Source organism: Mauremys reevesii, linkage group 2, assembly GCF_016161935.1.
Source record: "Mauremys reevesii isolate NIE-2019 linkage group 2, ASM1616193v1, whole genome shotgun sequence".
Lineage (NCBI taxonomy): Eukaryota > Metazoa > Chordata > Testudines > Geoemydidae > Mauremys > Mauremys reevesii.
The window spans coordinates 33603196-33624600 of record NC_052624.1 but is presented as its reverse complement, the minus strand read 5'-3'; the positions used below and the strand labels follow the sequence as shown (position 1 = coordinate 33624600).

At 45.2% G+C, this 21405-nt stretch overlaps 1 protein-coding gene across 2 annotated transcripts in view; it reads left to right on the top strand.

Annotated features, from left to right (window-relative positions):
* The window catches only part of LOC120396762 (amyloid beta precursor protein binding family B member 1 interacting protein), a 107729-nt gene that overhangs the window by 45288 nt on the left and 41036 nt on the right, over positions 1-21405 (top strand). For both annotated transcript variants that reach the window (XM_039521819.1, XM_039521820.1), the window contains exons 2-6: positions 392-463; positions 3371-3458; positions 8220-8512; positions 12432-12509; positions 18381-18540. In XM_039521819.1, coding sequence (XP_039377753.1) covers positions 392-463; positions 3371-3458; positions 8220-8512; positions 12432-12509; positions 18381-18540 — 691 coding nt within the window. The remainder of the gene's footprint in view (positions 1-391; positions 464-3370; positions 3459-8219; positions 8513-12431; positions 12510-18380; positions 18541-21405) is intronic.

The window sequence follows — 21405 nt, the reverse complement described above, 5'->3', positions numbered from 1 at the left end:
CTTATAGACTAACAGACGTTTTGGAGCATGAGCTTTCGTGGGTGAATACCCACTTCGTCGGATGCATCCAACGAAGTGGGTATTCACCCACGAAGGTCATGCTCCAAAACGTCTGTTAGTCTATAAGGTGCCACAAGACTCTTTGCTGCTTTTACAGATCCAGACTAACACAGCTACCCCTCTAATACTAATTTATCAATTATTTCTAAATTATGCAAAGATTTATCTGCTAAATTGCCATGAATAAGAAACTTTCTTTCAATATAAATTGGAAAGGCTTTGTAAGAAATGAACTGGTTGAAGTTGTTTTTTCCTGTGTTTATAGAATTGCTTCCAAAGTTTTAAACAGACTAATGCTGATGTTCTTGTCTGTGGGTTTATTTCTTTTCAGATGGAGCAGACATGTGATGATATAGACGAAATGTTCAGCAATTTATTGGGGGAAATGGACCTGCTCACGCAGGTAAGTAATCTGGTTGACCACAAAGGATAAGAGAAATTACTATAAGGGAGGGAAACTAGGAGAACACCTTGCCTTCCTTATTCCTCTACAACTACACATTGCACCTTCCTACTGAATAAATACAGGTAGTCTTTTGAAAGTGACTTAAAACTGATTTTCTCTAAACCATGTTGCCTGCACAACAACAAAAGTGACATTATAGTTGGCTAGAACATGAAACAGCTCTAACATATCAGAGGCCTTTTTCAAAAAGTTAATCCAGATTCCTAGTAGACGTAGCCCCAGAATGTCCAATCATTTTGCTATGGAAACAAGAAGAGTTTGCATCTGAATCACCATGGATGAACACTTTGCGTTCATGTTTAAATGAACTGTAACCTGTTGAAGCACAGAATCCTAGAAATGTAGGGCTGGAAGGGACCTCGAGAAGTCATCAAGTACTGCCCACTGTGCTGTGGCAGGACCAAGTAAACCTAGACCGTCCCTGTTTGTCCAACCTGTTTTTGCAAACCTCCAATGATGAGGATTCCACAACTATAAACTGGGTCAACTATAAACTATGGAAATGAAGACAAAAATGTATTTTACTAATTTGTTGACTATCTGAAAGACATCTAGCATAGTGACTCCTCACCACATGTGCCAAAATATGAATGGCACAACACTGATGGCATTAGGGAATATGTGTATACAAAATATTGTTCTGGAAGGAACTATAAAACAGCATGAGTCTCCTTCTAAACCCAAGACCTTGGAAGATTTCCTACACCAAAACTGATGAGATTGATGAAGAATTCATAGCCAAAAACTTGTTATACTCATTACATTTGTTTTAAATAAACTTATGCTTAATTGAAACCCTTAAACTGTTATCTGGAATTTTGTATGAGGTGCCCTACTTAAAGCCTCTAGTTCAGAAATCTTTCCTGTTTGTTGAATCCTAGTCTGCCAAATTCAAGACCAAACATTTTGTGACACAAAATAGGAATTCTGCTTGAAGTATCTTGAAAGCCTAGAGGAAAACATGATTTAATATAACAGTCTTGGCTATCGAAACCACAACACGTGGTTCCCTGTTAGCTTTCTGACTTTTTAACAGCTGTAGTTATAATTGAGAATAGGGTCTTTTAGAGTACTTAGTTTCATAGTAAAATATTGAAATGCAAAGCAAAAGTAGTTTTTCTTTTATATTAATTTTTTCTTTAGATCTTCCTCATATTCCCCCTCTTTTTCTTAGAACTTTTTCTAAGAACTGGTTCTTCTAGCTTCCTATTTTCCTAAACTATTCTGTGAATTGTATTTTTTCTTCCCTTTTATTTCTGTCTTTGGGCCTTATTCTCATTTATCCTAAGGTCTCTATATACCACTCTGGCAGTGAAAACAAGCCAGAAAGTAGATGTAGATATGGCACATTCACAGTGTAAACAGGCCTTAGACAGAAAGGGCCTGATTTTCATTTATACTACCTCTTCATGTTTAATTTTTAACTACTTTTCTGCACTTCCATTGTTTTCTTTTTCAATTTGCCTGTACTTTCTCTGTTTTCAGTTTTCATTTCTGGCCATTATGAAATACCGTTTCCTTTCTTTTTTTTAAAAAAAAAAATTAAAACATTTCCTTTATGCATTTGAGCGCTGATCCCGCAAAGCACTTAAGAAAATGCTTAAGGTAAAGCAGGCCAGTAGTAAGTGCTTCGCTGGATTAGGGGCCATGATTGCCATTTTTGTCTTCTCTGTTTTGTATATAAACTCCTTTCTTAATTTCACAAGCCCAGATACAAGGAATTAATCTCATGTGGTTATTTCCTTCCTTTCCCCTATTCACACCCTCTCTATTTTTGCAAGCGTGAATAGGCATCATGCAGAAATGGCATTTTGAGTTCACATTTTCAATTTTTCAGCTTTGCACAAGTTCATAAGAAACTAACATTGTGCGGCTGGGAAATCATAAGAAATGAACTGGTAAAAAAGAGTTTTTATTACTGGTGAAAATTTTCCATAAATAAAAGTTTCAGCCAACCTAGTAAATATAAACACTTCTGGAATCATTCAGCTGCTAGAGCCAGTTATTTTGTCAGTGGGAATTTCAGAGAGGAATCCTTTCTTTGTCTTAATTTTGTATGCTTCTCCTCATTTTCTGAAGCACCAGTCCCCAACCTGCATTCTTAGGAACAAACTGCAGGCTAGAAATTCTCCCTTTAAAGAAGCCATTCACCCATATAAAACATCATGGAGTAAACAAGACCAACACACTAGTATGTGGGTTTCTGTTTCTTAAGGGAAGAACTGAGTTTGTTGGAATAATTCAGTGTAACATGATCAGTAAACAATGTTCCCTCTAATTTTTTACATCCATGTGCAGAATAAATTTTGTTATGTGCAACAATATGGAGGTGATGTATGGTGGGGGTGAGGCCGAGGGGTTTGGAGTGTGAGAGGGGGCTCAGGACTGGGGCAGAGGGTTGAGGTGCACGGGTGTGAGGGCTCTGGCTAGGGGGTGGGCTCTGGGTTGGGGCTGAGCATGAGGGGTCTGGGATGCGGGAGGGGACTCAGGGCTAGGCAGGGGGTTCGGATGCAGGGGGCAGGTGAGGGCTTTGGCTGGGGATGTGTGCTCTGGGGTGGGGCTGGGGATGAAGGGTTTGGGGTGCAGGGTCCCCCGGGGCTGCGGCGGGGAAAGCGGACCCCCCTCAGCCCTCTCTCGCCGCATCAGCCCGGGGCTGGGAGAGAGTGCTTCTCCCTGCCGTGGCAGCTCCAGGGCCGGGGGAGAGGCACTTCTCCCTGGTGCATGCCTGCACGGCCCTTGATAGCTGGCTGCGCAGCTTTGCAGCTTAGAGGGAACTTAGTCAATAAATATTAGTATCTTAATAATTACATCATCAACTCCTTTCTTTTTGTTCCATCTCCACAGAGTTTAGGAGTGGAAACTGTTCAGCCTCCATCCCCCAAAGAATCTAATAAAGAATATAACTTTACAGTTGGCTTTAAAGATTTAAATGGTAAGTGATTTGGAAGGATTATTTAGTGTTGCTGTGATGTGTTTGTCAGTCTTCTGCCAGGTGGAATCAGCATCTTAACAATACAAAACAGAACCAGCTCGAGCTCCTACCCAGTAATCTGAGAAAATTTACCACCAGTCCTTGGCACTTAAGAGACAATACTTCCCCTCTCCCAAGCACTGAGTCTGGGTAACAAAAGAGAACCAAGCAGTAGTTTGGGAAAACCCCACAACCATGTTCAAAAGCATGCCACCATAAGCAGAATCCCAGCCCCACAGTGCATGGGACAGTGCCCTTTGCCTCAGTTTCCCACTTTGTGGTGGAAAAGTCTGACAAAAAATGTCCCTTTAACACATCACTCCCCCGCCCTCTGTGCATGTGGCTGTCCTTGGTTAGCAAAGACCCAGAGTTCAGAGGTGTGGTCATAGGGGTTCACCTTCTACCCCACAAAGGGTGTGGGGGGGGGCATCAAGCAATGTCTCTGTGGTTGCTGTGTGCCCTTGCTTCTGGTGGTCATGTGCTGCCATGTTGGACGCTCACTGCCACTTCTGCAATGCCATGTTCTGAGGTTCCACTGCTTAACCCAGGTCTTCAGTGATTTCAGCTCTTAGTGATTTCACTGGGTAACAGGAAACCTCACTGCCAATACAGCCGCTGTATTGTCTTTCCTTTCACCACTATCCTGACACCAGGTCTAAGACTCCCCAGACTTGCTTATCAGTGATTCGGCACTGTAATTACTGTACAGAAACAATGCCTCTGAACAGAGTGATTAGCTCTATCTCTAAACACTAGAGGGGGGACGGTCAAAGGGAGTCTAGGACAATTTGAGCAAAGTCCACACCACCAGGTAGCATAGCAATATAATACAAATCCAAGTCCCCATCACCTGTCTTTCACTGGGATTTGGCATCCCTACTCACTACTTAGAGAGTAAGGTTCAGTTTAGGGCGACCTCCTCAATCAGGGCTGTCTAAGTACCATTCTGCTGCCCTTTACTCACACAATAAGGATAACCACATGTCATTACTCTTGGACTAATGTGATTTGTAACCCAGCATCAGCCAAAGGTGATCATTTTGGCAAAGCAGCTCCACCATGCTGCATATATGCAGAGTAGGCGTGTCTATGCAAACATGGTTCCTGAAGTCTCTTCCCCCAGCTCATCACTAATGTCAGGGGAGAGCTCATTCAGACACTGGTTACATCTAAAATAAACCACAACAATGGAAGAGTAAAAAGCTAAATGTCCATGATGGTCAAAAGCAACCAATGATTTTGGGTATCTCAATTTGAGATGCCTTAAAGAGGTCTGATTTTTCAGAGCGTGGGTATTCAACACTTTCTGAAAGTCGGGCTTGTGAAGGTGTCTCAAGTTGGACACCAAAAAGAGAAATCACTAGTCAGTTTGGGAAATCATGGCTTTCGGGAAATCATGGCCTTTCATATTTAAATGTTTAATGAAACTGAAAACTAAATCTGGTAATGTTAGTCTGACAGATGGAATCCATGAAAGGAAAACAAGACAGTGTAATGCCATTTGCACTTGGCCCTGGTAGGGAATCTGTATTTTTGGGTATCTGTCCTTTTTTCAGTAGAGATTACTAATAAATACGACTACAGCGTTGAGAGTGTTGGAAACTACATAGGTTAGAATATTGTTTTAATGTGTATGTCACAAAAAATGTCCTAATTATTACAGTACAGAAAGATAGGACTTGTTTAGAAGTAATTTAGGCCCCATTTTAGGAAAGCGCTTAAATACATGCTTAAATTCATCCCAGTTCAGAGGCATGCTTAAGTGCTTCCCTTCAATTGGGGCCCTACAGTGAGCCAGCCTGGGAGAAACACTCAGCCACACCCAGTTCCATTTGTAGCCATTTCTTCAGGGCCCTGCCTATTCTTCAATCTACAGACAAAAGGAAATATGGAATAACAACAAAAGCAGCAGTTCTGCTCTAGACTGGGATTGTGGGGCTCTCAGACCTCCAGTAACTAAAGGGTCGCGATCTCACCGGGCTGTGGGAGAGGCAGGTCCGCAGGGCGTTTGCCCTCTTGCAACCTTCCACTGCCTCCACAGGAAAGTGTACTCTCAGTAGCAGGGCTTTGGAGCGGAGCCCAGAGCTGGAGCGCAGAGCAGTGGAGCTGCAGGTTTTTGCCTGGAGCTGGAGCAGAGCCGGAGCATAGCTCCAAAGCCCTGCTCAGTAGAGCCCTGCACAGATACACATTTATATCTGTGGCTGCGGATATCCGCAGAAGGAAATCGCTATGCGCTGAACTGCAGGGCTCTCCCAGGAACTGCAGTGGCGAAACGAGCAGAACATGAGGCTGCCACTCCCAGGAGCCAGCGCCCCGCACTGGCAGCACCTTCCGTGCGGCTGTACCACCCCCAGCCCCACCCCCGTCTCTTTGAAACAGCTGTCTGCATGACTACGTCTCCTGTCTGGGGTCTGTAGAGCCGCACCGGACGACGGAACTGGGGGCGGGGCTGGGGTGGTACAGCCGCACGGGAGGAGCTGCCGGCGCAGGGTGCTGGCTCCTGAGGCCGGTGGCCCCCGTTCTTCTCCTTTCACCACTGCGGTTCCCAGGAGAGCCCTGCGGTTCAGGTGATACTGATTTCTATCTGCAGATATCCACATCTGTGCATATAGATTTGTATCTGTGCAGGATTCTAACTCTCAGCTCTCTCTTAGTCCCAGCCAGCCTCATGGGGCTGGAGCCCTCACGGGAATCACAGCCAGTCATTAGCTGACTGCTGGGCTTTCCTCCAGAACAGGGCCAGCTGCTCCCTGCCCCCAGCCCTTAAAAGGGACAGACAACCCTGTTACAAAACCACTGTACACAGACACAGCCCTCTAGTTCTTCCAGACTCACTAGCTCCTGGACTGGGTAAAACCAGATCTTTCTGTCTAATGTCTCCCCACAGGATCTCTTAACTCTGGCCTATATTAAGCAATCATAGGAGGGAGCTGCTGACTCAGCTAAAAACTCCAGTTAAGAGAATTATCTCATTTAAGTGTCAGAGCTGAAAACACAAAACAAATGTGGAATGTTTAGATCTGTTTTGTTAAAATATCTTAAAAGAGAAATTGCATGATTTGAACTCTAACTGAACGGGTCCTCGGAGCCCTGTATATTAATATATGTGGTAAGTTACTGATGCATATCGCACAATGACTGATATAGTATGTAGGAATGTGATTTTCAGATATTATTTTCTTATAGCTTAAAGCCTCGCAGCTTGATTTCCCCTCACTAACACTGGTTTGACACCTGTGTAACTGCATGGACTTAGTGAAGTTACTCCTGGATAAGCCCCTTGGGATTTAGGGAGCACAGTCCCTTTAAAACCTGGTCCTGAGGCAGAGGGTGTTTGGTCCAGAGGGAGCCCTGTGGAGAGAGGGATAATGATGGGGGGTGGGGTGTACTGCATGTCCACGTACAGGCCACCAAGTGTAACTCTAGCACCCTGGTGGCCAAGGTGGAGTCTGCTCTGCTGGTAGCTCTGGCCAACAAAAGGTATGCGCTGGAACGCAGCAGGGAACCGCCCTTTCACCCCCAAGGCACCTGTTCCAACCCTACCCCGAATAAACACCCCCCCAGTATAGTACAGCTAATACGGAGAGGGAAATTTTTATTTGCAGAGGGATGAATGGAGAAAAACAACTGGGGGAGAAGATAGGGGGAGTGGTAAAATAGGGATACGTTCAACACGAGAACCCATGGGCCCAATGGTACCACAATATAAAAGGATAGACACTGAGCAAGGTGCCTAGACTCAGAGTTCAGGAGTCCTGGGCAGAGTTCCAGTCCAACAGGGTGTCCTGGGCACTCCTGGTCAACTTTGGGTCCAGTAAAACGTTCCCCAAGAAATGCCTCTGTTGCCTTCGTCTGCCTCTCTCTGCAAACCCACACAGAGCGACAACCTCCCCGCTTAACTAGGTACAGCCTCCCTCTTTATCCTAGTGCAAAGTCACAAGCTGCACTACTCGTGGCCCTGTGCAGCTCTGGGTGACAGGGATGCTAGGTCTGGCTCCGGTTTGTCCTTCTCAGGTGATTCCTTCCTGGCACAGTGCTTCTCCTGACTTCCGTCCTTGGACGTCCCCAGTCGGCGCTCTGTCCCTCCCAGGCTCTGGGCTGGTTCTCGGCTGCTTCGTTACATGAGGGCCTGCTGTCTGTAGGCCCTCTTGTCTGGAGCTCCAGACACACACATGCCCCTGTCGCTTTCTACACTACGGAGCTTACAGCAGCACAGCTGTGCCGCTGTCCGGCTCATGTGTAGCCATTCTATGCCAGCATGAGAGAGCTCTCCCGTCAGCATAATTAAACCAACCCAACGAGCGGCAGTAGCCATATCGGTGGGAGAGCATCTCCTGCCGACATAGTGCTGTCCACACTGGCGCTTTTGTTGGTGAAATTTACATTGATCAAGGGGGTGTTTTTTTCACACCCCGATCAACAAAAGTTTTACTGACAAAAGCACTAGTGTAGACAAAGCCTAAAATACTAATACAGTCCTTTTAGAAAGGAAAGTTCCCTTCTAGTCTATCCTTGAGCCTGATCAGCTTAATAATTATCCCCCCAAAACACCTTTTCCGTAGAACCCAAATTAAAGTCTCCCTCTTTAAAATTGTCCCCTTTCCCTTAACCTCTACAATTACCATCCTCCTCTACAATTTAGTTTTCACTGAACTGAGTGCAAACTGTTTTTCATGTCATCCACTCTCTAAAGTATTTGGGGGCGGGGGTGTTTCTTAACAGAATCATTAAGTGCACTGGAGGACAATGACTTGGATGCTTTAATGGCTGATCTGGTAGCAGACCTAAGTGAAGTTGAACAGAAGACAATACAAGCACAGAAAACTTCTTCTCACTACCCACAAAGTGAAGTCACTCAGCCTTCAACAGGTGTTTGTGCTGCTGCTGCTTATGATTATAAATCAAATGTCTCTGTTATCACCACTGGACATTTTGAGGATGACTTGCCCCCTCCACCTCCAGATCCTGCTTTCGACTTCCCACTACCACCACCTCCTCCTGAACCACTCACTCAGGTAAGCACTGAAGGAACCTTGTACCAAACATCCCCATACCTTGTGCTGTAATTGTGTAGAGGCTATTTGAGTAGGAACAAGGGAGAATAACCATGAATGAACTTAAATGTTAGCTGTAAAACAACCATAAACTGTTGAATGTTAGATGCCCATTATAGAGCAGGCAATAACAATAGCTATAGTCCATTCCAACTTGGCATGAAATAGCCTACAGTGACACTGTTCCTAGTTGAATACACACGTTAGTAGAGTTTAGGAAAGTTTTGATAGCTGCTATATAGAGGCAAAGGTTGTCTTTGGGACCTGCAAAGCCTGTGGCCATGATCACATTCTGGCTCGTAAAGGAGAATCTCAGTGTTTCTGGCCTTTATGGTGAGAGATTTGAACAGCCATTGATAAATGCAAACTGATTACTAGGACAGGAAGCTTGTCACTGTTTTTTTGGTTTGTTTGTTAGTAGAGAGTAAGGTATTAATGCTGCTCCTCCCACCTTATAGACACCTGCGACTGGCCTTTAGGGTCTGTGAAAATCTTGAGTATAGGTCCCTAGATTTTTGGGAAGGCCCCAGGTTAATTAATTATAGTCCAGGCTGCTGCTACTAATGGTACAATACTAGGGTTGTTGTCAGCTCTGGCCAGCTTCTTGCAACTGACTTGGCTCCTGTGCTCAGCAGCTAGTGTGACTTCTGGCCCTAAGGAGGGCCTGCTCAACTGTGTAAAACTGCACCATTGTCCCGTAGAACACGGGGTTGAGATCGAGAAAGGACTGCATTCTAATCCCAGCTCTGCCACGTCTCTGCTCTTCTAGGTCAGTGGGACTGGGAATGAGGATATGGAGGTAGATATTACCACATCCGAGGTAGAAGCCAAACTCGAACAGCTTAATGGGACTAACTCGGGGGGCCCAGATAGTCTTCATCCATGAATATTAAAGGAACTGGCACATGAAATTGCAAGCCCAGTAGCAAGAATTTTTAATGAATCGGTAAACTCAGGGGTTGTACCGTATGACTGGAGAATTGCTAACAGAGTTCCTATTTTTAAGAAAGGGAAAAAAAGTGATCCGGGTAACTACAGGCCTGTTAGTTTGACATCTGTAGTATGCAAGGTCTTGGAAAAAAATTTGAAGGAGAAAGTAGTTAAGGACATTGAGGCCAATGGTAATTGGGACAAAATACAACATGGTTTTACAAAAGGTAGATTGTGCCAAACCAACCTGAGCTCCTTCTTTGAGAAGGTAACAGATTTTTTAGACAAAGGAAACACAGTGGATCTAATTTACCTCGATTTCATTAAGGCATTTGATACGGTTCCACATGGGGAATTATTAGTTAAATTGGAAAAGATGGGGATCGATATGAAAATTGAAAGGTGGATAAAGACCTGGTTATAGGGGAGACTACAATGGGTCATACTGAAAGGTGAACTGTCAGGCTGGAAGGAGGTTACTAGTGGAGTTCCTCAGGGATCGGCTTTGGGACCAATCTTATTTAATCTTTTTGTTACTGACCTTGGCACAAAAAGTTGGAATGTGTTAATTAAGTTTGCGGATGACACAAAGCTGGGAGGTATTGCCAATACAGAGAGGGACCAGGATATCCTACAGGAAGATCTGGATGACCTTGTAAACTAGACTCAGAGTAATAGTAATAGGATGAAATCTAATAGTGAAAAGTGCAAGGTCATGCATTTAGGGATTAATAACAAGAATTTTTGTTATAAACTGGGGACGCATCACTTGGAAGTAACAGAGGAGGAGAAGGACCTTGGAATACTGGTTGATCACAAGATGACTATGAGCCGCCAATGTGATATGGCTGTGAAAAAGCTAATGCGGTCTTGGGATGCATCAGGCAAGATATTTCCAGTAGAGATAAGGAGGTGTTAGTACCATTATACAAGGCACTGGTGAGACCTCATCTGGAATATTGTGTGCAGTTCTGGTCTCCCAGTTTGAATTCATCCTTCTTAAACATGGAACAGGTACAGAGAAGGGCTACTAGGATGATCTGAGGAATGGAAACCCTGTCTTATGAAAGGAGACTCAGAGCTTGGCTTGTTTAGCATAACCAAAAGAAGGCTGAGGGGAGATACAGGGAGCAATCATAAATATATCAGAGGGATAAATACCAGGGAAGGAGAGGAATTATTTAAGCTTAGTACCAATGTGGACACATGAACAAATGGATATAAACAGGCCATCAGGAAGTTTAGACTTGAAATTAGACGAAGGTTTCTAACCATCAGAGGAGTGAAGTTCTGGAATAGCCTTCCAAGGGGAGCAGTGGAGGCAAAAGACATATCTGGCTTCAAGGCTAAGCTTGATACATTTATGGAAGGGGTGGTATGATGGGATAGCCTAATTTTGGCAATTAATTGATCTTTGACTATTAGTGGTAAATATGCCCAATGGCCTGTGATGGGACACTAGATAGGGTGAGATCTGAGTTGCTACAGAGAATTCTTTCCTGGGTGTCTGGCTGGTGAGTCTTTCCCACATGCTCAGGGTTTAGCTGATCACCATATTTGGGGTTGGGAAGGAATTTTTCTGCAGGGCAGATTGGCTGAGCAATATTTTTATACTCCTCCCTGGTCATTTGAAAATATCACCAGTAACTACAAACTAGAGACTCTTCCCTGAGGGCAAGGAGAATGGGGAAAACTGAGGAGAGACAGCCCTGAATTTGGGGAATTGGCAGAGGATCTTGAGGGAAACGGAGGTCTCAGCATTACATTAGTAGCCCATCATGATCTCAGAAGTCAGAGGTGGTCACCAACCTAAGTGTAGCCCTTTATAAAGATATATTAGAATAATCTACTCGCAATGTGACAAAGGCATGGAGAACTGTTGGAAGGTCCATGTCGGAGAGAAACATCTTTATATCACCCACAAAGGAAAACAGGCACGTCTAGCTGTTACAGTGACTTGGGATTCAAATTGTGCATGATGTGGTTGCAAACCAGGTGGTCAATATGATCCTGGAAATGCTTGTTCTCTGAGCCCTAAAAGGCATAAACTGAGGGGCAATAAGTTTGCTATTCCGTGCTACTGTCCACAATGCTGTGTCATTCAGCAGCCAGACTGCCCCCCGAGGTGCAATCACTTTTTTCCCTTTACAAGTTCAGTTCAGACTTTACTGCCACATCTATTGTATGTTAGTTATCTCCATGTGAGCATAGGAGAGACCTGTCTCCATGTTCTACAGCAATCTGTGAGGCATTGCCCAAATCATCTCACTATCCTGTGAGAGATCCGTGGCTGGGCGACAGAGAGCCTTTGTCTTGTGAATGAGAATTACATTTAGGGCAAACGGGCTAAGCCATCAGTGTCCATTGATTTAGTGTAGCTGGCATCTGTGCAAATAAAGTTTCCCTTGATAGGCCTTGTGATGTTGATCTAAATAACTATGAACAGCTATTTATAGACTCATAGACTTTAAGGTCAGAAGGGACCATTATGATCATCTAGTCTGACCTCCTGCACAAAGCAGGCCACAGAATCTCACCCATGCACTTCAATAACAAACCCCTAACCTATGTCTGAGTTATTGAAGTCCTCAAATTGTGGTTTGAAGACCTCAAGCTGCAGAGAATCCCTCAGCAACTGACCCATGCCCCATGCTGCAGAGGAAGGCGAAAAACCTCCAGGGCCTCTGCCAATCTGCCCTGGAGGAAAATTCCTTCCCGACCCCAAATATGGGGATCAGTTAAACCCCTGAGCATGTGGGCAAGACTCACCAGCCAGCACCCAGGAAAGAATTCTCTGTAGTGACTCAGATCCCATCCCATCCCCGACCACTGGGCATACTTACTTGCTGATAATCAAAGATCAATTGCCAAATTAATTGCCAAAATTAGGCTATGGCACTTTGCTCATTTATTTAACAGAGAGCCTTTGAATATCTTGCTGTTATTTCAGGAAGAACTAGAGACACAAGCAAAAGCCGACAAGATTAAACTTGCATTGGAAAAACTGAAGGAAGCGAAGGTTAAAAAGGTAGGACTTAAAATATTGAAATTCTAACTTAATATGCTGTTGAATGTGTGTGTGTGTGTGTGTGTGTGTGTGTGTATATATATATATATATAATATGTGTATGTCAGAGTTAATTGTAATACATTATAAATAATGTTAGTCTTCATATCCTTCCTTTATTTTTTGTACATTTTAAAATGTACATTTAACATTATATTGTACTCGTAGTTTACATCAGGTACTGGAGGAACAATATTCTATCACTCTACCTCTGACAGAACTGAGAAAGTTTATAATTCTTAGTTCCAAAATCTGGACAAAGCCCAGTATCCTTATAATCTGTTTTAAGAAATTGGAGTCTATGATCAAATATTATTCAGTCATCCTAATCTGATACCAAAAATTTGAACCTGTACTTTTCCAAAGCAGTGTGTATGGATTTAACCAGATTGCTCCAATGGAGTTGCATTGCTAAATCCGGGGGCGGCTCCAGGCCCCAGCACGCCAAGCATGAGCTTGGGGTGGCAAACACCGGGGGGCGCTCTGCTGGCGCCGTGAGGGAGGCAGGCGGGCTGCCTCCAGCGGTTTGCCTGCGGAGGGTCCACTGGTCCAGCGGCTTTGGTGGACCTCCCGCAGGTGTGCCTGTTGAGTTCAACTGGAATTCTAGGTGTCCTGAGGCTCGGCTCCTTACTGTACTGCTTATATCTCAAAGTGCCTTGAGGGGATTTAGCTAGAGACGGCTCTAGGGATTTTGCCGCCCCAAGCATGGCAGGCAGGCTGCCTCCGGCGGTTTGCCTGCGGGAGGTCCTCCGAAGCCACGGGACCAGCGGACCCTCCACAGGCACATCTGTGGGAGGTCCACCGAAGCCGCTGGACCAGCGGACCTTCCGCAGGCAAACCGCCGGAGGCAGCCTGCCTGCCGTGCTTGGGGTGGCAAAATCTTCTCTGAGATTTCCTCATTAAAAGGTTCATCCTAGCCCATCTTATCCCTTTTACCTGCATAATAAGTGATGTCCGTTTGGGCAAACAATTTATTTTGCATCTTTTCGGTTTTTGCAAGATATTAAATATTTAAAGTCAGAGTATTTTAGAAGTTAGACTGTGATGATCTTCCTGTTGCTAAATACCATCTGTGCTGTAATTAGTGTCATACTATGAAGTTTAAGGGAAATTAAAACAAAATTCTAGAGAGAGAGAGAGAATCTTCTTTCATTTCTAAAAAGAGGCTGTTAAACACCCTGTGGCTTAGAGCTGTGAAAATGTTGTAAAACGCTGCAGGCATATATGTGAACAGTCAAAGAACTGGAACCAGACATTACTTCCCCTTGTTTCGTAATCACGTTTTAGATTTTGCATGTCCAACATACTTTCTTCATATTCTCCACCGCAGCTGGGCTCCTTATTTTAGAAAAAAACATGTTGGGGTTTGAAATCAGAGCAAACATACAGTTTAGCTTTTTGATGTGCTTTTCTTTTCCAAGGCCAGGTGGGTGAGGTAATATCTTTTATTGGACCAAGTTGTGTCAGTGAAAGAGGCAAGCTTTCAAGCTTACACAGAGCTCTTTTCCAGGTCCTTCTTTTCAAAAGTCTGTATGGACATTTCCTTGTTGCTCTAAGTTCTGTGGTATTATCTCTGCTTTAGTAGAGATTTGCTCTGCTGCAGAGTCTCTTATGCAAACATTTTAAAATTAGTATTTACTAAAGCTACAGCATTGGGAGAAGTTCTCCCAATTTTCCAATGTATGGTTCCCAGCAGGGAATTGTTCTGCTGTTTCCAGTGCAAGTGGATGACTTGACTATTCTTCTTACTGTGTATTTGCAGTTCTCTGTTTTTTATATTTTAGCAATTTTTTAAAATCTTTTCCCCCTCACAATAAACATGCACATTGTTTCTGTCATTTAAAAAGTGCTTCAAGAGGATGATGAACTTTTTTGGGTTCTGCAGTCAATCACTGTAAGTGATGATCTGTCTATTGCAGAGTCTTGTACTGGTATCCATCATTGCAGCACATGAACCCAGGTTAGCTGACCCAGGTTCTTCCATTCTTTTCCTAATTTAAGATTAAAACATCCAATTCAATATTCTTCTTCGAGTAGATGGAGCTGTGTATTCCAGTTTGGTGTATGTCACCCCAGCACACCAGAACCAGAGAATTTTGCCCACAGAGGGCTGATGCATGCATCTCATGGTCATAGCCCCTCCTCTGGCTATATGAGGTGATGCTGCCCCAATTCTCCTCAGTTCCTCTAAACATGGTCTGTCATGTGGGGGGGGGGGCATCCCCAACAACGATCACCACAGGTGGTATTTGCTGTGTCTAGGCAAAGCTCACATCAAGGAGCAGTGTTAGCTTTTCAGATTGTTCACCAAACAGGCGCAGGTGCTGAGGGATCTTCGTCTGAAGCAGCACCTGCTCGAACAGAGATGGAACAGATCCCAGTCAACTACTCCCTGGTACCACATAAGGAGGTCAGAGACCCTGTACTGTTGATTCTGGTTCCGACCCTGGGGCATCCATTGAGTTTGGTGCTGATGAGGGCAAGGCCTGCACTGGTGGCATTTGAGGCGCCAACAGACCTTTTCTGCCTTTCTGTCCTGGCCTTGCCCTGGGTCCAGGACTTTTCCAAGGCTTTGTGTTTTATAGCCCCGGTGGCTGGACAGGCTCCTGAACCTGTGAGTGTTGGCACTCTAACCGGATGTTTCCCTTCCACAGTGAGTGGATGTGGGGCTGGTGTCAGTGCACTGGAAAAGTCTTCAGCATCCCTGCAGCTAGCACCGCCAATGTTACCGTGGCACCATCAATTACTTCAGTACCACTGCTGACTTGGTGTACGGATCTGGGGACTAGACCCTGGGTCCGCAAAGTCTGGAACAGCTGATATTCCCACTGGGAGGCCATGCAGAGGCACAGGCAGGGAGCACCGTGGAGAGTAGGTCCTGCAGGAAATGCTGCCCAAGAGACCCAGAGTGACAGTACCCTGCAGCCCTCTGATTGGCCAAACATGCTCTTTAACCCCAACGGTTGCCCCAGGAAGTTGTCTGGGCAATCACACAGACTGCAACTTGCTGCAACACCAGACTTTGTTTGATCTCCGGTCTTCAACTCCAGCCTGACTTTGTCTCATGCGATTCCTTGAACTCCTGCTCGGCAACTACTGTCCTTGGTGGGCAGACCTCAGCCCAGTTGTGACCAGTAGGCAAGACTGCCTACACCCCAGTCTCTTACACTTTGGATCAACACTGGTGCTGATACCAGAAACAACTAAGGTGTACTCGGTGCCACCAGTACCATTTCCACCGTCGGCACCAGCTCCCTCATCATTCTGGGCTATGGACAAGTCAGAACAGTTGGTCGCAACCTCAGGGCTAGCTCCACCTTTATCCCTGAAGCCTGGGACTCTTCAATCCCAACCTGGATGCCATTCTCCTCTCATTCTCCATCACCTGACCTGCATCAGGGGCCATTCATGGAGTGCTATGGGTACCAGGATTGGCGCTCGTCTCCCGGTCAGAGTGGGAGCCCTTGACTTGGCACCTAGTGGTCACCAATGCCCTATCCATACCAGTGGCCTCCATGGAATCCATGGGATGCTCCTCGTCTCACTCTCTAAGCAGAGATCTCCGAACATGTCTGTGGTGGCAACCATTGATCTGGTACGGGCCCAGGCACTGGGGAGCCTTCCCCTTGAGGCACCTCCAGAGTCATCCTGTCCAGGTCAGTCAGTCCAAGAGCAGAATCTGGCTCTGGCACAATTAACTGCTTCATCTTCATCCCCAGATGATTCTGCGCTGCCTGGCTCTTCCTCCCCTTTAGTTCCAGAGGATTTCAAGGCATACCGAGACTTGTTGTGGCACATGGCTGTTTCTCTAGGTATCCAAGCAGAGATCCTGCAGAAGAACATCCACAAATTACTGGATATCCTGCAGCCATCTGCCACCTGGAGTGTCGCACTCCCTATTAAAGATGATGTAATGTCCTGGGTCTTGAACTCAGGCCTGGGAGTCGCGAGACAGCTGCCACATCCTGGCCTTCACCCGATGGCTACTGAAACCTGGTGGGCTGAGAAGCTGATAGGGCTGTAGCCCCAGCCAAGGCACCACCCATGGCAGTTCTGATTGGAGGATCACCTGGCTCAACTGATTGGTCCAACTATGCTATTTAAGCCAGGAGGAGGAACAGGTGCTTTCCTGTTGTGGCTGCACTGGACCCTGCTTCTGCCTGCCTCTTGCACCCAACCCTGTTCCTGGTTCCTGCTGTGCTCCTGGCTCCCTCATTACCCCCACCTTCACTCCTGTTTCCACCATGCTCCGTTCTGTGCTTGATCCTTGCCTCTCCTCCTGCCCTTATGCCTCACCTCCGATTTTCAGCTACCAGTCCTGGCTCTGACTCTGGCTTCTGACCGTGACTCTGGCTTGACCCCGGTGGCTCTGGTAACTGGCAGTTGACTCTGGTGCTGACCCTTGTCTTCGTTCCCTAACCTGGATGCCTGCTCTGCCCACTAGACCTGACTCCTGCTCTGACTACTAGGCCAGACTGCCTACATCTCGGTCTCTGATGGCTGTGCTCCTTGAGCCTGCTGGAGCACACTGGCTTTGGTACCACTTGCAGCAAAGTGCATGGAGAAGTGCTCCTTCATTCTAGTGCAGGGATTTGAGAGCTTTTACTTCCATCCATCCATCCCCAGATTCTCTAGTTGTAACCTCAGTGAACAATAGAGCCCAGCAGGGCAGGTTTAAGTCCACTACCAAGGGTAAGGAAACTGAATGAATGGATCTGAAGGGTAGGAAGATTTCTAGCCTTCTATCTGGACAGGACTAAACTGTTTTGTGTTTCGCCTCCTATGCAGATCGTATGACCATGTCAAGTGCTCTCTTCACAGACGATCTTTAAATAGATGAAATCCTGTATCAAGACTGCATATGAGACAGCTTTGGCTACACCCCCCTCAGCAGGTGCGAGCTCATTCTATGAGAGCACAAGCAACAGCAATAGCGTTCCTCAGTGACATCTCAATACTGGACATTGGCAGGGCGGCTACATGGTTGTCCATACATACATTTATGAACCAGTATGTCATTACCGCATCTTCCAGGATGGATGCAAGTTTTGGTAGGGCAGTCTTGCAATCCTTGTTTGGGTAGACTCTGAGCCCTGTCTCCTGGGGTGGGTACTGCTTGTGAGTCACCTAAGTGGAATACATGGCTGCATCTTCTTAAAGAAAAAGCAATGGTTACTTACTGAACCTGGTTCTTCAAGATGTGGTGCAGATGTGTATTCCACAGTCCATTCTCCATCTTCTGTGTGTGTTTATTGCGAAGGAACTGACAGGAGTCAAGGCAGTACAACCTTTCATAGCCAGGGAATGGACTATGGCAATGTAGCATGAACACTGTTCCTCTCTCTATAGGTACTGCTAGGCAAATCCACCGGCTCCAGCATGCTGGGCATGCACACACCCAAGTGGAATACACATCTTCATCTCATCTTGAAGAATCACAGTTACATAAGTAACCATTTCTTTCTAGCCTTCATTAAGAGCCCTTTGTACTTGGCTACTCTGCCTAGCATTTTCCTTCATTGTACATCTACTAGACTTCAGAGAGGCAGAGTTGAAATTCTGCGATCTCTCTGTGAACTATTTCACCTTTCCTTGAGTTACGCCCAGTACAACGTTTAATTTTCTTTTTTTACAACTGATCTTTTTCTTTGGCGCCAACAGAATGTAAAAGCTCCCAAGATGTATTATTCTCCCAGTTCAGTGTAGTATGTGGTGCCTTTGAATCAGTAATAACCGTCAGCCTTAATCTTTATCTGTTTTAGCAGATTCTTGACCAGCCTAGCTTTTTATTCTCTGCTGAAATTAACTGACTCTATATGACTCTGTACTCAGCTTGTTGTCAAGGTGCACATGAATGATAACAGTACTAAGTCCCTGATGGTGGATGAACGGCAGGTGGCACGAGATGTTTTAGACAACCTCTTTGAGAAAACCCACTGTGACTGCAATGTGGATTGGTGTCTGTATGAAATATACCCAGAACTACAAATTGGTAAGTTTCATAGGGCAGAGAGCCTATCTGGGCTTATAGTATGTTTGTTCTACGGTACTGATCATTATTAAAAGTGAGACTATACTTCTAAGTTTTTCCTGCCCCAGGATCCATTTATGGGCTCTCTCTGTGTGTTGGAGGCATCACTGTTGAAGCAGTCTGTCTGAATTGTAGGAATGTGAGCACTGCCTGCTGTCAAAGTGATGCGGAAAGTACCAGTCCACCCAGTAGGTGGAACTTTGTGGTGTGGTGATGTACTGAGTCTCTGTCATTCTGGGAGAATGTGTCTCCCACACCTCAGTGCAGCAGACCATGGAGACTCCCTGTTAATGGCCGTTTTCATTATTCAAATTTTACACACGCAAAAAATTAACCAGTTGAATGATAATACAAAAAAAACCAGCTAAAGTCTTAGAAGAGAGAGTACAGTGGTGGAGTGCTATTGGCCAAAGCGATCTCGCTTGGGCCAACTAGTGCTGTAATTAAGCAAACATTTCTGAGCAGCATGTTGGTCATTTCTGATGTGCTTCGCCTGTGGCCGTTTTTTTAAGTACAGGTCATGTACACTATAGTGCTCCTTTTCTTCAGTAGGGCTGCCACTCAGCTGGTGGTGCCTCATGACCCAAAGAGTAACATGCCTTCTACGGCTGGCTTCTGAGCCCCTAGGGAACAGCTGGATAAGAATACACCTGCTGTTTGGTACAATTTGATCAATGTGGTTTCAAAGAGGCCTCGAGGCCTGAATGAGATGAAAGGTTCTTTCCCTCTGGACTATCACAAATGTCTGTCTCTGGGCCATGTTCGAAATGTATTAATGAAGAAAGAAATACTGCCATGACCTTCTCCCTGTGCGGCACTGGCCTGGAGAAATTGCAAACTGAAAATGGCCCTTAGAGCGGTAAATGTATAAACTCACTTGGCCATAATATCCCAATGCAGATTTGAAAATGTATTAAGAAAGTTAACATCAACCTCATGTACTAAAAAAGTCCTAGGAACAATTATCCTCCTACACTATAAATCAGATGAATGGTGAATGGTTAGAAAAGAGTCTGGGTGCCTCTGAACATGGAGATATTCATCTACTGGTGGGAGTGGCAGATACAGTAATTGCCTAGCCACTCTTTCTACCCCATTAAGATGATACATGAAGCAATATTGCCACCTTCTCCTGTACCTGCTTATCTTAACTAAAGAGAGACTGGAAATGGCACAAGAAATGTCACAGACATCACTCTGAATAATTTTAGAGTGTTTCCTTGCTTTGGGAAGTTGCTCTCTCTGGTCTGGTCTAACCTGGATAGAAATCCCTGAACACTGGATGATAGCATAGGGCCAAATTCTTTCCTGAACCACTGGAACCATTGGACCGTGGCGTTTACCTGTGTGTTTATATGATCTGAAATACCATTTTGAATCCCCTGTCTTGCAGCCAGAGGCAGAGGATATAGGGGAAAACACAGGGGAAGAAATTGGGGTTGGTGTTCAGATGTTTTAAAGAAATAGAAATTATTTGTTGTATAGTAGCAATCAGAAGTCCCAGCTGTATTTAGAGCACCATCATTTCTGGCATTGTACTAATGTAAAAAGAGACTGTCCTGGCCCCTGCACTTAAGATCTTACAGTCTAAGTAGAAGGACACAAACTGGCAGGGGAAATGACTTGCCCAAGGTCAGTGGCAGAGGCAGGAATAGTACTGAAGTCTCCTGAATCTCACTGCACTGCCCTACCTTCTGGACCAAGTGAGCTGGATATAAAGTTTATTCATTTGTAGAAAGGTATTTTGGGTTGGGTGGAGCAGTATGTGTCAGGGGGTCTTCTGTTTCCGCTGGTGTGAAAAATACTCTAGCAGAAAGAGATTTCATTAATTCTCTTCAAATGTTTTAAAATGCAGTCTGCTGTTTATTCCTCCTTGTACATTTGTTCACAGGATTAAAATAGCACCATTAACATTGTTATTAAGCAGACTTACTGGACTACAACAGACTTCCATCAGAAAATGACACTTTATTGAACCCAAAATGCTTCACAGAAACATCTTGAGTTCGGTAAACTCTCAGTGAACCAGGCAGGTTCCCATAACCTGCCAGCTTGCACAGCTTCCAACGAGCCTAGTCTTCCAGGGTCCACGGCTCTGGGGCAGCCCTGCCATGCCAGGCTAGGATCCCTGTCGTGGAGCCAGAAACCAGCCCTGGGATGAACCCCAGTTCCAACTGAGGCTCAGCTTACAGCTCCACAGATAGCCTGGGGACAGGTTCCCAGGGTCTGCAGCTCTGGGGCATCCCTGCCCTGTGGACTGCCTGGGATCAGGGACTCCAGGGCTCAAGACTCCTGACCCAGCTGGCTTCCCAGAATGCCAGCCCAGGAAGCCAACAAGACTGCGAGTCTGGGAAGCTGGGGGGTACCCAACCCAGAGCAGTCTGCATGGTATGGCAGCCCTGGAGCCACAGTCCTGGGAGACCTGGCAGCTGCTGAGTGACAATGACATTCTGGTAAGTTTCACACTCCTATTTTCATTCAGCAGCTGTCAGATTCTCAGGGAACAAAGCAGTTTTTTTCAGGATTTCTGTTCCATGGGAAATTAAAAATAAAATAAAATAATTTATTTATTTATTTTTGCCCTGAAATTTCCCGCGAACTGGAATTCCCATGTTTTGGCCAGTTCTAATCTTAATGTTTGTACAAAGAAACTATACTCTTCTACATCATTTCCCTGCATGAGAGTTCTAGTATATCCTTTTTTAATATTACTTTGAGTAGCAAGCCCAAGAAGCCAATGTTTCAGATTAGTGAATAGATATTCCAAAAAAAGTCCAAGCTATTTCTGTATCAGAACATCTTTGATAGAGAACTGTACATATGTTT